The sequence below is a fragment of the Alligator mississippiensis genome, chromosome 4 (assembly GCF_030867095.1).
Source record: "Alligator mississippiensis isolate rAllMis1 chromosome 4, rAllMis1, whole genome shotgun sequence".
Classification (NCBI taxonomy): Eukaryota; Metazoa; Chordata; order Crocodylia; family Alligatoridae; genus Alligator; species Alligator mississippiensis.
Window position 1 is genome coordinate 28,928,653 of NC_081827.1, and position 14,782 is coordinate 28,943,434.

General features: G+C 39.3%; 1 protein-coding gene across 1 annotated transcript in view; it reads left to right on the forward strand.

Moving 5' to 3' along the window:
* SLC2A13 (solute carrier family 2 member 13) overlaps positions 1-14,782 on the forward strand; it is a 305,817-nt gene that overhangs the window by 79,564 nt on the left and 211,471 nt on the right. The window contains exon 3 of the mRNA XM_059725881.1: positions 269-477. Coding sequence (XP_059581864.1) covers positions 269-477 — 209 coding nt within the window. The remainder of the gene's footprint in view (positions 1-268; positions 478-14,782) is intronic.

Genomic DNA, 14,782 nt, shown 5'->3' on the forward strand with positions numbered 1-14,782 from the left:
TGAAATTCAAAGATGTGTATTCCTAATGAATACTACAAAGTTTTTTTTTATGCTATGGTTAGACTTCAGCAGGATGAATATCTTTAGATGCTGACAGAAATATCACATAGCTGTTTATGTAAAGCATACACTCACCTATTTGACTACTTAACCAGCATGATATGTTTTAAGAAGTTGTCTAATGGGAACCTGAGTGCTTGTAGTTTTATATTGTTAATAAAAGAGAATCTTATAAATTTGGATAAAAGAGATTTTTGTTTGTTTGCAGGTACATGCTGGGCCTCTCAGCAGTTCCCGCAATTATACAATTTCTTGGCTTCTTGTTTCTTCCTGAAAGCCCCCGCTGGCTCATTCAGAAAGGCCAGACTCAGAAAGCGCGAAGAATTCTCTCTCAGATGCGTGGTAACCAGGCAATTGATGAAGAGTATGACAGTATCAAGAACAACATCGAAGAGGAAGAAAAAGAAGTTGGAGCAGGTAGAGTGGCTATGTATTGTTCTTTTCTCTCTCTCTCTTTCTCAGTAAGGAGAAAAAATAATTGGAAATCCTATGATTGTCCTCTGTAGTAATTTAACATGTTCTTTTTTCCTTCAGTAATCTTGGCAGTATTAAACATTGACAAATTGATCATTTATGTCTTTATTCTGTACAATTTTAAGCTTCCATTCTGCTGTCTTCACTTGGAAAGTGAGACAAATTTTAAATTGGATTCTAAATTCTGTCCCTTTTATTTTTGGATTTTAATATAATCAGGTAAAAATTTGTGTCTAAACAAGAAATAAGGAAGGCATTATAGGTCATTAATATCTCTTTAAAACAGAATTGAGATGTAGATTTTTGCTCAAACATATTGCAGATATCAGGGTTTGGCAGTCTATGGTCCATGGGCCAGATATATGGCCTATGAGAGATCACATCAAGCCTGTTCCGGGGGGGCACTTTCTCCCCCCACTTTGCTATGCATTTGTCAACTATGTGCTGCTGATTCCCTGTACAGCATCCAGCAGCAGCCATGTCAGCCCTCTCCGTTCTGTGCCAAGGGCTGTTCTGTACTGCAGTCTGCTCCTGCAGCTTGTGCTAACCCATGCCACTGGATTTGGGGCTACCGATTTGTCATTGGTGATGGAATTCATTGGCAACTGGTAGCAGTGGTAAGCAGAGGCTGCAGTAGGGCAGCATCAGAGCAGCCCTCAGCAAAGAGCAGGGAAGGGCTTCGGTGATGTAGAGGGGATTGGATGCCTGGTGCAGCAGCTGGGTCACAAGTGATGGCCTCCCATTATTAAAGGTTGCCAGCTCCTGGCCAGTAGGGTTAAATAAACCAGTAATAGGTGAATGTTAATAGACTAAATAAAACATAAGTAAAGAAGGGTGTAAATGGGATGAAGGAAACCAAGCAGAGTAGAGAGAGAAACTTGAGAAGGCTGAAGGATGAGTCCCTCAGCTGTCTGATGGTATCTAGAGGCTGTGTCCTGGCTAAACAGTCTTAAATAGAAATAACACCTTAACAAACAGTCTCTTGAGGTCCTTTCATTGTACCTTATGGTGTGATATGTTTGATTCAGATCCTTCACAAGTCTTTTATGTCTTTAGCCCCTGGTCCTGCAAATACTTCTGTGTATCTTTGACCTTACATGCGAGAGTAGCCCCCTTGACTACTTCAGGGGTTTTTTCTGTCTTCTTTTGTACAAAAACTACAATAGTTAAGTAGGAAAGCAAGAAATACAAAACCACCCTTGAAACTCAATGGGTACATGTACACGTGCAATTAATGCAATATGATAAACTCCGGAGCAGTTTGTAGTGGAGTACACTGCTCCTGGGCACAGCGTCTACTTGTACACCCAGGGCAGCAACACTTTGAGCTGGGGTGGAACAACCCTTAGGCTGGCAGTAGGTTTTGGGGTTGAGCTCTGACTTCGGGTTGACGGCATCTGGTGGCGTTGGGGCTGGCTAGGGTACAAGAGTGCTGAAACTGGAGCTATATGGCTGACACACCAAGCCTGTTTCCCTGACGATACTATCTTATGGAGTAGCTAATTAATTTACTGCACTCTAATACCAGCACTTGTGTAGATGCTGCTGCTTTACTGTGGAGCTAATTAGCTGACTCCTCAGTAAAGTGCACATGTAGATGCAGCCAGTGTTTCTAAAAAATCGTTAGAAGAACTGTTCTGATCAATGAGAGCTGATGGGAATGGTTGCATATCTTTACATTTTCACTCTCATGCAAGATAATCAAATTCCTTCTGTCAAAGCCAGTTGACCAGTTTGAAAATATGTTGGTGACACCTTCATTTTGAGGACGATTTCCAAAATGTCTAAATTAAGGCTGGGCTGGATTTAAATATTTAGGAAGTTTTGGAAAATTTCTGGTTCCTCACTGAGGTAAACCTGATGCCTTTTGAAGAAATATAACTTGGGGGGGGAAAAAAAAAACCAAAGGGAAGAGACCCCCCCCCAAATGCCTCAACATAGCCTGGATTGCAGAGGCCTTGTATTTGAGTCTTTCATCCACATCAGGCACTCAAATATAGGTACCCCATACCCATAGCTTCTGTGAGGGTACACTATTTTGTAAAGTCAATTCAGTCAGAAACTTGGTTTTAGCTTGTACCAAAAAGGCTTTCAAATTAATTGAGTCAGGAATTCTTTTCTACTAACACCCTGAGTATTAGTACCTCAAGAGAATGCCTTTTATCCCTAACAGATGTTGCTTTGTCTCTCAGTGTAGGGTTTTATTCCTGTTGGATGTTGGCTATGAGTATTGGCATGACTACTGGTATGGACATCTGCTGAAATTTGGGTTTAATTGATCAGGAATCCAGGGCTTTGCTGAGATGTCTGATCTTGGAGATCAGAAAACTACATAAAACCCACTTGGTTACAGCTGACTCAAGCTGTTAGGTAAATCTCTTATCTGTAACTAAGGTGTAAGATGAGTTGGAGTCTCTGAATTAGAGGTAACAAGGGACTTATACAGAAAGTTCCTGCAGGAAAACCTAAGAATAGGCAAGTTACACTAGGCAGCTGAACCTGAAATTCCTGTTGATCATATGTAACAAATGCCAAGAAGGGTTTGAGTATTGATATAGTCTTGGTTTTTATGCTTTGTGGGGAGTGAGGTAGGAGCATGTCCTATATAAGTGAACTGTTTTTTCCTTTTTAGTATTGCAAGAAATTGAGTTCAGTAGCACCTTGTTTCCTCTCAAGAACAGGAACCTTTTCCATCTGGTCACCCATCTTCCTAACAGGACTTTGGTTTGCTTTGACTAGAAGTCAAAGAACACGGTTTGGATAACCCACAATTCTAGGCAAATAAGATATGAAGGCATCTAGTGTTCTCAAAATGCCTAAGGAGCATTGAGTCTGCGAAGCTAAAAAATGACTTCTATGACTGTTCAGCCATGGATACTGAAGATGTCATCTAGGCACCACATTTTAAAATGGTAAGCAGTAGATAAGCTATCTCTTTCCGTCTGTTAACAAAGCCTTAAATGGCTCCTTGAATTTGTCTGTTATATCCCCAATCTTACCTGATGAAAGTGTAGTGAGTGTAATGTGAACAAATATTCCATCCTCAGGGATGCTAAGTAACATGAAAACATTTGAAAGGATACATATTTATGTAATTTCTAACCGGATAGAACATTATTGAAACGTCCCTAAACCTTCCCACAATTACTACAAATTTCCAGTAGCTTTTCTATACTATTGGGAAGGGGATTTATCAGACTTTTTGGACTTATTAACAGTAACCTTTCTGGCTGACCTTCCTGGATATGCTTTTCCTACTTTCTCAAAACCCAGTTTTCCAGGCTAGTCTGGAGTTTTAATCAGAAAATGAAGGCCAATGACCTTTAAAGGTCAAATATTCTTCAGAGCATTGTATGGTTCAGGAATAAAATCCAGAACAAAATCCTAAAGTCAAGAAAAACAGGACTCCTTCACAGGTCTCTTGAAGGCAGAGTGCCCTACAGGCATTCAATAAGCAGTTCAGATTTACACATCTGTACTTTAATGTTTTGTCTTTTCTGTTTGCCCTTCTAGATAGGGAAAGGGCAGAGAAATAATCTAGCTCTTCATAGTTAATAAATTGAGTTTTTCAAGCTGTTGTTGGTTTGGATGTTTCTAGTAGGATTAGAAAGGAGTTTTATTTTTTTAAAAAATGACAGATTAAGAGAACCGGCAGATGCTTTCAATAACTAAAGTTTACATTAGGATTTAATTTTTAGGTTTTTACAATTTTTTTTTCCTTCAACTTCAATAGTATGTTTGACACTTTTTTTTTAAAGCATGTAACATACTCTTACAAATAGAATTACTTCCAGGATACCAGTTCTGTGCAACTCCTGCAATAGATTTAAAATGTAGGAACAATTTGGTAAATTTAAGAAAAATCAAACTGGAAAGCTGAAAAATAGGAGTAAATCAAAGAGACTTTGGTCTGATCTTCAAGCAAAGCTTTGCCAACATAACTAATGTTGGAGGGAGGATGTCATGGGTGAGAATTTCTTCTGACAAAATTCTGTCATTTAGAAGAGCTAGTTCACCTAAGTTGATTAAAAACAAGCCCCTGTGGTGTCATGTGTCTTGTCATGGCCATATACTGTAAAACAAGGCCTTGGTCTCAACCACTCTTCTGAAAGCTTATCAGCACATACCAGTTGTCCTCATCTACAGCAGGGCTGTTCAACTTCTGAGGGTTGCATACTGCGTTGTGCCACATGGTTCCCCCTGCGTGGTGCAAGGTGGCAGATAACCCCCGTTGTGCTGTACCAGATCTCCCGACCCCCCTGGCCACTGGTTCCCTTAGTCCTTTGGGCTGTACTGTTGTACCCTGCCCCACCCTACCCTGTTCTGCCCCCAGGGGCAGCAAGCAGAAGCTGGAGGACTGGAAGAGGGAGGGGGAACACTAAGACCTGGGAGGTAGCAGCATGAAAGCAATGGGGAGAGTAGCACCCAGCCCTACTGGGGGCTGGATGTGGGTGTTGCCCTTCATTTTAATAGTTTGCTTAAAGAAAAAAAATCAGGTTTGTTTCTGGAACTAAGTAGCTTTGAACTGTTGAACTTCTTGCTGAACATAGGTATGTGTCACCACCCAAAAAAGGGCACCTGCGCAAAGGAGTATTTCTGATGGTGGTTTTTTGAGGATTTGTGTGTCTAAAGGAGGAGAGAGAAGAAAAACAGAGAAGTAGAAAATCAGATGAAACACCTGGGAATATGGCTCTGAGAAAAGCCAAGAGAGCTTTGGGGCCAAATGTTGCCCAGAAGAGGCTCAAAGATACAGTCTCCTGTTTCATTCCTGCTGTGTTTAGGAAACAGGTAGTGATGTCTACCAGTATTAGACCCGTCAGTAGTTCTGGGGCCAGAATCTGTTGAAGAATCTGAAGAAAACTTGTTTGCCAAAGATTCAGTTTTTTTTTTTTTTTTAATACTGGTTTTGGTATAGAATAACCACTGAAAAAGAGCATCCTGATAGCTAGTTCAATTTCAGGCTGGATTGATTGAGTACATAGCATAATCAAATAGTAAATTAATACTTTTGGATATTCATATTGATTTTTGGCAGAAATAGGGAAACAGCTTTGAATTTCCTCATCTAGTGTGTTAGCTTGTGTGTGTGAGGGGAGGAGAGGGACATTGACAGCCCAAATCCTCTCTGAACCTTTTGTTTTTATGTGATATGATTTCTGATGAGAAATAAGCATATGTAAATATAAAAGGCTGATCCATATTGTGTGGAAGAGGAGATGAAATTATGCTCATTCAGAATTGCAAATAATATTCAAGAGCTCAGTTAATTAAAAGGGAAAAGTCTGCTTCTTCACTATGTCCCTGCAGATCTAGTATCTGAACTGAATACACAATTCCAAGGATAGTCCCACTTGAGTTGCATATTGATATGTAGCAGGGACTTAGGCAAAATACACGGTGTGGTGCAGAAATGTTAATGTACATAAGGGGAAATTTTTCTTAGGCTTCTAGGAAGCAATTGTAACACTTCACTAAGTTAGGAATATGATTCATTATTCAGTCACAGAACATGGTCTGACAGCTAGAGTTAGAGAGAATCTTGTAGTTTTGCTGTCAAATCTTGTGAAGATGAGTGGAACTAACATTGATTTAATTTAATGAATAAAAAGCCTATAAATTTACTTAATTGAACATTCTACAATGAAAGGACTAGTGAAGAAGTTGAATATAGTTTCTTGTTTATGAAGACATCTGTTCAGACATTAGTCATTGCAGCATACATCTTTTTTAATATTACTTTATTGTTTCTTCCCTAAATTGTAGGTGCTGTTGCTACAGAGCTAACTTTACCTCTTTCCTTTTTGCTGACCTCTCTAAGGACATAAACAGATGCCCTCTTTGGAGTGGCATCAGCTGTGTTAGGGCATGCTTCGGCAGAGCTGATCCACTTCATTGGCATCTACAGATGTTGCCATTGTCCCGCAGGATCAGGCCCTGGCTGCTTCTGGTGCTTCAGGGGCCCAATCCTTCCAGACAAAGGCTCTGGCTACTACTCCCCAACTTGGTGTGGAGCAATCTGCAAAGATGCTCTCTAGGGGAGGGCATGGCAGCTTGATAGGTATGCTGCAGGGGAATTCCCAGGGTGTGTGATAAGCAAACAGATGTCCTCCCATTTAAAGTGTTACAAACTGTGACTACCTTTGGTCACAACAACATTTTTGGGCACAAGGGACTAGGGCATCTTTTTGCTTACAATTTATGGTGGCACAATGGCAACATCATCTGTTTTCATCCCAACTGCATTCCTCAAGTATTGGATAGACTAGGAGATAAGACTAGGAAATGCTACAGTTCTGCCGTCTTAGGCACTCTTGGACATGCTGACCTGTGTGTCCAGTTGACCTGACTGACTCTCTTCTTTTGACCACCTGTATTTCTTTCCTTTGGGAGTTTTTACAGTGGTATGCAGTGATCAGACTCTTAAATGAAAGTATTGTTTAACAGAAAGGAAGACTAGTACAGGGAAAAAAGGATTCTAAGGGGCGTACATGCATAGCTATCCTACTTAAAGCCTTGATCTTTCATGATGGTGATTTGAGACAGCCCCTTATGTCTCTAGACAACTTCTGCAGTGAATTGTGCATCTGTTGGATTCCCTTTCTCTTGTGAGAGAGCCCATTATAAACCTCGCTGCAGTTCTTTTCATCTCTTGTGTTTCCAAACCTTTTCCTGTTAAAGGATTGTCTCTTAACAATCTGCTACAGTTTAAAGAAAAGACCAACTATCATCCCCTCTTCGCTAGATATAACTGGGCCTTTCTATTGCTCAGCATTTAGAAAGCAAGTGGTCTGAGCCTTTCTCTTGCAGCCAGATGAAAGACTGCAGTTTTCCCTGCATCATGACCATCCGGTCAGAGTTTGCTCTTTTTTGTTGGGTTTTGTTTTTTTTTTCCCTTTCTACTCGTTGTTCTTGTTTTCATCCTTTACTGGGTGATTGAAAGCAAGATTTGGTACTTGTGCCACTTCTCAACCTATTTGACTATTAATGGTTCCTATGATGATGGGCTGATTCAAGTGCCTTTTCTTGATGGTCATGGATTTCTCAACAGTACTTTTTACTGGTTTGGTGATGAAAATATTAGGTTTCTAGCTTCTCTTTTTAGACAGCTCCATGAAATCCATCCTGCAACAAATGGCTTCATTACTAGATGCTTGGTACAGATAAATATATATCAGCCAACTTGTAGCGTGTTAATCTTGTGTACAGTCCACTTAATAAGAAAATGTTTCCTGTTTGCTTGTATTCTTGAAAGAGACCAGCCAGAGTACACTGATATTTTTTTTGTTTTCCTTCACAAGTGAACCTGTGGGCTGTTCACTTTTTTTCTTCAGTTGGAATGTGGGTGGATAGAGTAATGCAATAGACACAGCTGAGCTTGAGTTATATATTCTTGTTCACGCACAACTGTGATTGTAAAAGTACAAAAATGGCAAAATAATATTTTAGGTGTGGAGCATCTGCAGAGAGGACTTCCTTGTGGATGAGAGATACATGGTAATTAATGCTCAGTTACTAAACCACAAGGAATAATTATCTAATCTAGCCTGTCTTTTTGCTTGTCAGATATCTACAAAGAGATTACATCTGCTTGGATGTATTTTTTGTTTGGGAAGTATTTAAGGTATTTTTGTAAATTTTGTTTTATGGCTTTCTGATTGTTCAACATTTGGTGTTTAAAGTTGACTTATTATATGCTATTGTTTCATTTTGGGGTTTTGGATTTTTTTTTATAAGATATGTATCCAAACATTTCATAGGGTCCTAGGAAAGAAGGGCTGGATGGGACCTCAGTCCAGCCCCTTCAAGGCAGGAACTTCTCTGACCAAACCATTTCAGCCAATTCTGTCTAACCTGCTGCTGAAAACTTTCAGGGATAGAGATTCAGCAACCTCTCTAGGTAGCCTGTTTTAATGCTTAACTACCCTTATAGTTTAGAGATTTGGAAGAACTTTCTAACTAAACTTCTTCACACTTCAGCAGAGGCTCTTATTCATAAGCTTGTCTCCTGCATCTTATTTCCATTTTCTTTCTAATTCCACTTTAGGTATTTGAAGACTGTTATCCACTCCACCCCTCTGTTTTCCAACAAAGGCATTTCAAATGACTTCTACAAATAACTAAAAACTTTTTAAAATTTACTTCCAGAAATATCTGCAGTAGTAAAAATCAGTAGCTCAGTTTTACTTACAAATAAGCAAAGATGTAAGGGTTAGAAATGTTGTTCTCTTTAGGTTTTTGTCCAGTTTGGGACTTTTCTTTTTCCAGAAAATGCTGTGCGCTTAGTAAAATTCAGACATGCTTAAAGAAATTACACTGAGCACTCAAACCAAGTGTTTTTAGTTGAGGCAGTATTTCCTTGATAGCTACAACAAGAAGTTCAGAGGTAACTTAGTACAATTAAGGGGTAGACCCAACATGTTTACACTAGTATAATTTGCCTTTACACTAACCAGTAACTTATCAGGTGTGGCTACCTAGAAAAAAACAAAGGGAAAACTTATACTGGTATAATAAGTTGTGCTGGTGCGAGAGAGAGGTCTCCACAGCTTATCCCAAAGTAGCCATTTGTCCCTTGAAATAAAGCTGTTACCTGTTCCCCTTCCACCTAGTGGTAGGTAAGGTGCTAGGGTAGCTGCCTACTGTGTGCAGCTACCCTGAGATAACTGCTGCCTGCCTATGTGCCCTGGGTCCAGGCCTGTTGTAATCGCGGAGGTAAATAATAGTGGATGGAACTAATTTTTCCATAAACAGGTATCTTAGTTATGGAATTTTCCTAGTACTGTGGAAGGAGAAATGATAGGGTGTGGAAGCCAGTATTGACTTTTTTCAGTTTACTTTGTGTTGTACAATGGTGTCAACTTCTTTTTTGATGTAATGATTGAGTAATTTCAACATTTCACATTATAGTGAAAGAAGAATGTTTAAACTAAGGAATTGTAATGGTAAAACTAAAAAAATAGCTAAAGAATTCAAGTCAATGTGTTATTTGAAACTATTTTTAATTGTTTGTTGTTGGGTTTTTTTGGCAGTTGACTAGATTTACAGGTGCAGAACAAACCTTGATCTTCAAAACTGAGTACAGCAGCAATATATAAAATGGGGAACTACTTTTACAGCAGTTTGGTTCTGATGATCAAGCTGTTTTGTGATGCAGTGACACTGGTGGGATTCATCATAGGTGGAGTCTACTCTTAAGGAATTTTTTTCAGAATCGTCACATAGTGCTTGTAACTTGATAACTGTAGCAATGTGAGAAGACCAAGTGTCTCTTAATTGCATATTCCCAGGAAGAACAGTACTTGAATTCTGCACTGCATGAAGATCATGGTATGGTTGAAAGGATGTTTGCGGATCTATCTTGTGCTCCTAAAATTATCTGAACTGATTAACCTGGATCAGGGGGCTGGATGATTTGTTCTTACAGGGGTGGGGAGGAGCCAAGAGTCTATTTCGGTGGGTTTGTTTTGAATTTATGCAATATAATTTATTCTGTGTGGGGAGGGTTATGTTTTGAATGCAAATAAACTTTCTTCAGTACCTAAACTTTTATTGAGTGATAATCTGACAATACATTTTTTCTGAATATGAATTGAGGTAATCAAACTATTTTAAAAAATAGAATATGTCAATTTACACTTCCATTCAATAGGTGACATTACCATTGCTAAAGTTAATTATAGCAAAAATGGTCTACAGAATAAATGAAGTGTTCTTGCAACTGACGTGAATATGGTTTACTTGCAAGTGGTCATGTATGGAGACTGATTACACTGAATTATTGTTTGCTGTAGTGCATAGACTATTAGATGTGCCAATATATTTTTCCATATTTTCAGTCTTGTTAAAACAAATAAAAATTTCTGTGGCAATAAAAGTAAAATTAAGATGTAGGTGGTTCTGGTTATTGCTAATCTGAATAAAGCTGGCAGCTTTCAAAATAATTAATCTTGGGAGTAAAGAAATCAGTTTTTATTAAAGAAAATCAAATCTAGAGAGCTTTTCTTGATTATATTGAAGTTTTGATTTCTTAGATTTTAAGTTCTTTCTGGAACGAATATACAATGCCTAGCAAAAACAGTCCTGGTAATTGTTCTAGGTCCCTGGGCACAACCATTCTATAAAGGAGTTTGTTGGAGCCCAGTTAGATTTTAAATGATTACTTTTATCCCATGCCCATTTTATTAACACTTTTAAAAGTTTGGTTTTTGTTAAAACTGAAATGGCTTCTACTAGCACCCCATGCCAGAAAATTTCTTGGCCGTATATTAAGAGATAGCTAAAAGCATTATTTAAAAAAGGCAGTTAGAAATTGGGGAGAGGAGGAGAGTGAGGAGGAGGAGTGTATGCCACAAATAAACAGAATTGAGCAAAGCAAGACATTGTCATCTCTCCTCTAATTACAGTAGAGGAGGAAGACAATGCAAATATAAGAGAGACCCACTAGCAACTAGACTGTTTCCATTTTTTTTTTTTTAAAGCTTTAAATACTGGAAATTATCTTTTTGAAGCAAACTCCCTGAACAATAATCTACTGCAGAGCAGGCAGACATGTCTGATTTTTGGATGAATGCCCTTGAAGTAGTTGTGCCTGCCCCATTCAGGAGGAGCTGCTATCTTTTAACTGGACTGAGGTTTGCATGCATTCAGTGCCTTGGGGCCAGATCCAAACTAGGACCTGCACCCTGAAACAAGATGCGTGGAATTTAGGTGCTTAAATCCAAAATGGCAATTCCATTCTGCTTCCCAGCAGCTGCTTAACCCTGGAGCCTCCTAACTTGTTATTTATTTAGGTGCCTCCCTTTGACCTGCAAGAAGCTTGGTTAAAGGAGAAAAAGGCTACAGAATTTGGCCATAAAAAATCACTTCAGAAATTCTGTTGTAAACTGCATGTAGTAGTAAACTGTAATGTAGTATTCCAGTGCTTTATAATAAAATGTATTGTGTTCAAGCACTTGGACATGCAGTCAAAATATATACAACTTAAAGTAAAATTTTAAAACATTTGGAAAAGAAACTTAATTTAAAAATTGTTGGCCTTTACTGCCATGCAGCATAGTTACAGGAAAGGCAAGACTAATTAACTTGAAGATTTTCAAAGGCTTGGGGAACATTGTACAGCTTACAATCTTCATTTTCCCATTTCCCAAGAAAGACTCCTTTCTATCTGCAATCAGTCATCAGTATTTGTAGTAGATCAAATACAAAATATCAGTTGGTCCATGCAGCACTGTCTTTTGACAATCCCAAGAAATGAGAATGACAAACATGCCTCCAAGGAAACAAAAATATTCCCTGTTTAGCTTCTGCCAGTGTTGGAAAATATGTGGGTGCGTCTGGGCTGGTACACAGACGGTATACAAAATGTTACAAACATTTTGTACTTGTATGATGGATACATTAGGAATGTGTGTCATAGAAAACTTTTATTTTTAAATAAAGCCTTTTAGAAAAGCTCTTGGTTTTTAAATTTTTGCTACCAGATGAAACTGCTTTTGATAACTGATTGTTTTCAGACAGTTATGAACAACCTATACCATTTTCACACAAATGACAAAATTTTCTGGCCCCTTTTCATACCCCCAGGCTTGATAAGAACGTCATGAGGTTGGATCCAAAAATTGGTTCTTAGATAAACTCACCAGTTACAAACAGCCTGTTTGACTTGACACAGTGGATGATTTCAGCTATGCATCTTTCCTTCTCTAGTGCTATTAGCTGTATTAATTTTAGTTCAAGATAGAATTGTCACTTGAGCTACCAAAACAGGTTTTCAGTTTATTTTAAAAAATTAAATATTTTAACACAACAGATATAAAGAAATTTATCACAATAATACTTCATATTTAGCAATAACAAAATTGAGATATTTTAACAAATGTAGCAGTAATACATCTGTATATTATCAACAGGCACTCAAAATTGCCAATCACTTTTTTGTTTAAAAATACAGTGTTCAAGTGTTTGGTTTGATTGTTATGGTTATGGCACAGTAGTTTTCCCAACAGTCTTTCTAAGAGCTTCCAGTATTTGAAATGGTAGGGAAAAGAAAAAGTGATTTTCATATGTATTTTCAATCTAATAAAGTGAGATTAAGAAATAATGCACTAATTTGTATGTGGCTCTTTTTGTAAGATAAATGACTTTTGAGATGGATGAATCTCCATAATATAAAAATCATGTGCATGTGTTAAGTCCAAATAGTGTAACAAATTATCTGGAAGTTAACATAGTCAAAATCTGACAGTTTTAAATTACAAAAATAAATTGAATCATCAATTGGAGGAAATTAATTTTAAGAATTAATTTAAAGCATTTGATTCCACTTTGACAAGCTACAAATCTTCTCTTTATCCATTGGAGAGACACTTCAAGGCACTTGTCAAGTTCATTTATGCATGTGGGTAGAATAGATTATTGGGAGCGTCTGCATGTGCAATTAATGCGCCTGAATGTTCTGTACAGAAAATTCAGGCTCATTAAAGTGCTCTCCAGTGCACGTCTACATGTGCACCCCTGCCGGGAACAAATTGAGCCCAACAGGAGTCAAGGGCTGCTACTGCCCTGCTCTGTCCCTCTGCAGCAGCTGGATGGAGCTCCAGGCTCCCCTGGATGCCATCCCCCATCTGGCAGGGGGCACAGGGGCTTAACCCTGAGCTCTGGAAGGAAGGGGGGAGCTGTCAGAGCTCAGCAGGCGGGTTTGTCCCAACTGGAGGGAGATCGGGCTGGCCCTGTTGGTGCGGGGAAGGGGGGGGGGTGAGGTGCTGCCCTGATTGCTGCCTGCCTGCCACTTGGAGATTGGGATTTACCTGGGAGGCTATTATTACCCTTTGAGCCTGATGATCCACCCAGTTTTCTATCTACTTTACAGTCCATTCATCCAACCCCATACATCCTTAGCTTGCTTGCAAGAATGTTGTGGGAAACCCTATCAAAAGCCTTGCTGAAGTTGAGATATATCTCATCCACTGCTCTCCATGCATCCACAGAGCCATCATAGAAGGCAGTCAGGTTGGTGAGGCATGACTTGTCCTTGGTGAATCCATGCTGACTATTCCTAATCACTTTTTTCCTTCCATTTGCTTAGTAATGGATTCCTTGAGGACCTGCTCCATGATTTTTCCATGGGCTGAGGTGAGGCTGACCAGTCTGTAGTTGCCTGGATCCTCCTTCTACCCTTTCTTAAAGATGGGCACTATATTTGCCCTTTTCCAATTGTGCTGGACCTCTCCCAATCCCTACAAGTTCTCAAAGACAATGGCCAGCAACTCTGCAGTCACTTTGACCAACTCCCTCGGCACCCTTGTGTGCATCACATCCAGCCCCAGGAACTTGTACATGTCCAGCTTTTCTAAATAGTCCTTAACCTGTTCTTTTGCCTCTGTTGGCTGCTCACCTCCTCCCCAAAGTGTGCTGACAGGTGCAGTAGTTTGGGGGCTGATCTTGCTTGTGAAGACTGAGGTGAAAAAGGCATTGAGTACTTCAGCTTTTTGTCATCTGTCACTAGGTTGCCTCCCTCATTTAGTAAGGGACCCACACTTTCCCTGATCTTCCTCTTGTTAGTGACACACTTGTAGAAACCCTTCTTGTTGCCCTTTGCGTCCCTTGCTAGCTGCAACTCAAATTGTGCTTTGGCCTTCCTGATTCATCCTTGCATGCCTAAGCAATAATTTTATACTCCTCCCTAGTCATTTTTCCAAGTTTCCACTTCTTATAAGATTCCTTTTTGTGGTTTAGTTTACTGAAGGTTTCCCTGCTAAGCCAAGCTGGTCTTCCTGTGTATCTGGATGGTTCATTCCTGTGGCCTCAGTAAGATTTCTTTAAAAAGGTTTCTTTCTTTCTTTTTTTCCTGAAATAATCCATTCAGGTTCTGCTGCAGTATGAGATGGAAAAAAATGATCATTTACACATGAGTGCCTGAATTCTTTTTAACACTGAACCTTAGGTTTCTTGGTATTCTTCAGCTTCTTCTGGCTCTGTATATGCTCCAGGGCCCTGCTGAGTCTCCTGTCATTTTGAAGCAACACCAGGGAACTGACTCTTCAGGTAAGACAGAGACATAATACATCCTCTTCCCCTCCCCCCCCCCCCCCCCCCCGCTGCTTTCTTCCATCAAAATGCTCCTGGGAGAAAATATAAGTGGGGCTAGAAACCAGGAAGCCATGAATATACATCACATGTCTTCTGCTAAAGATCAATATTTTGTCCTTATCTAGCAAGACCTTATACTGCAACACTGGGAATGAATCCA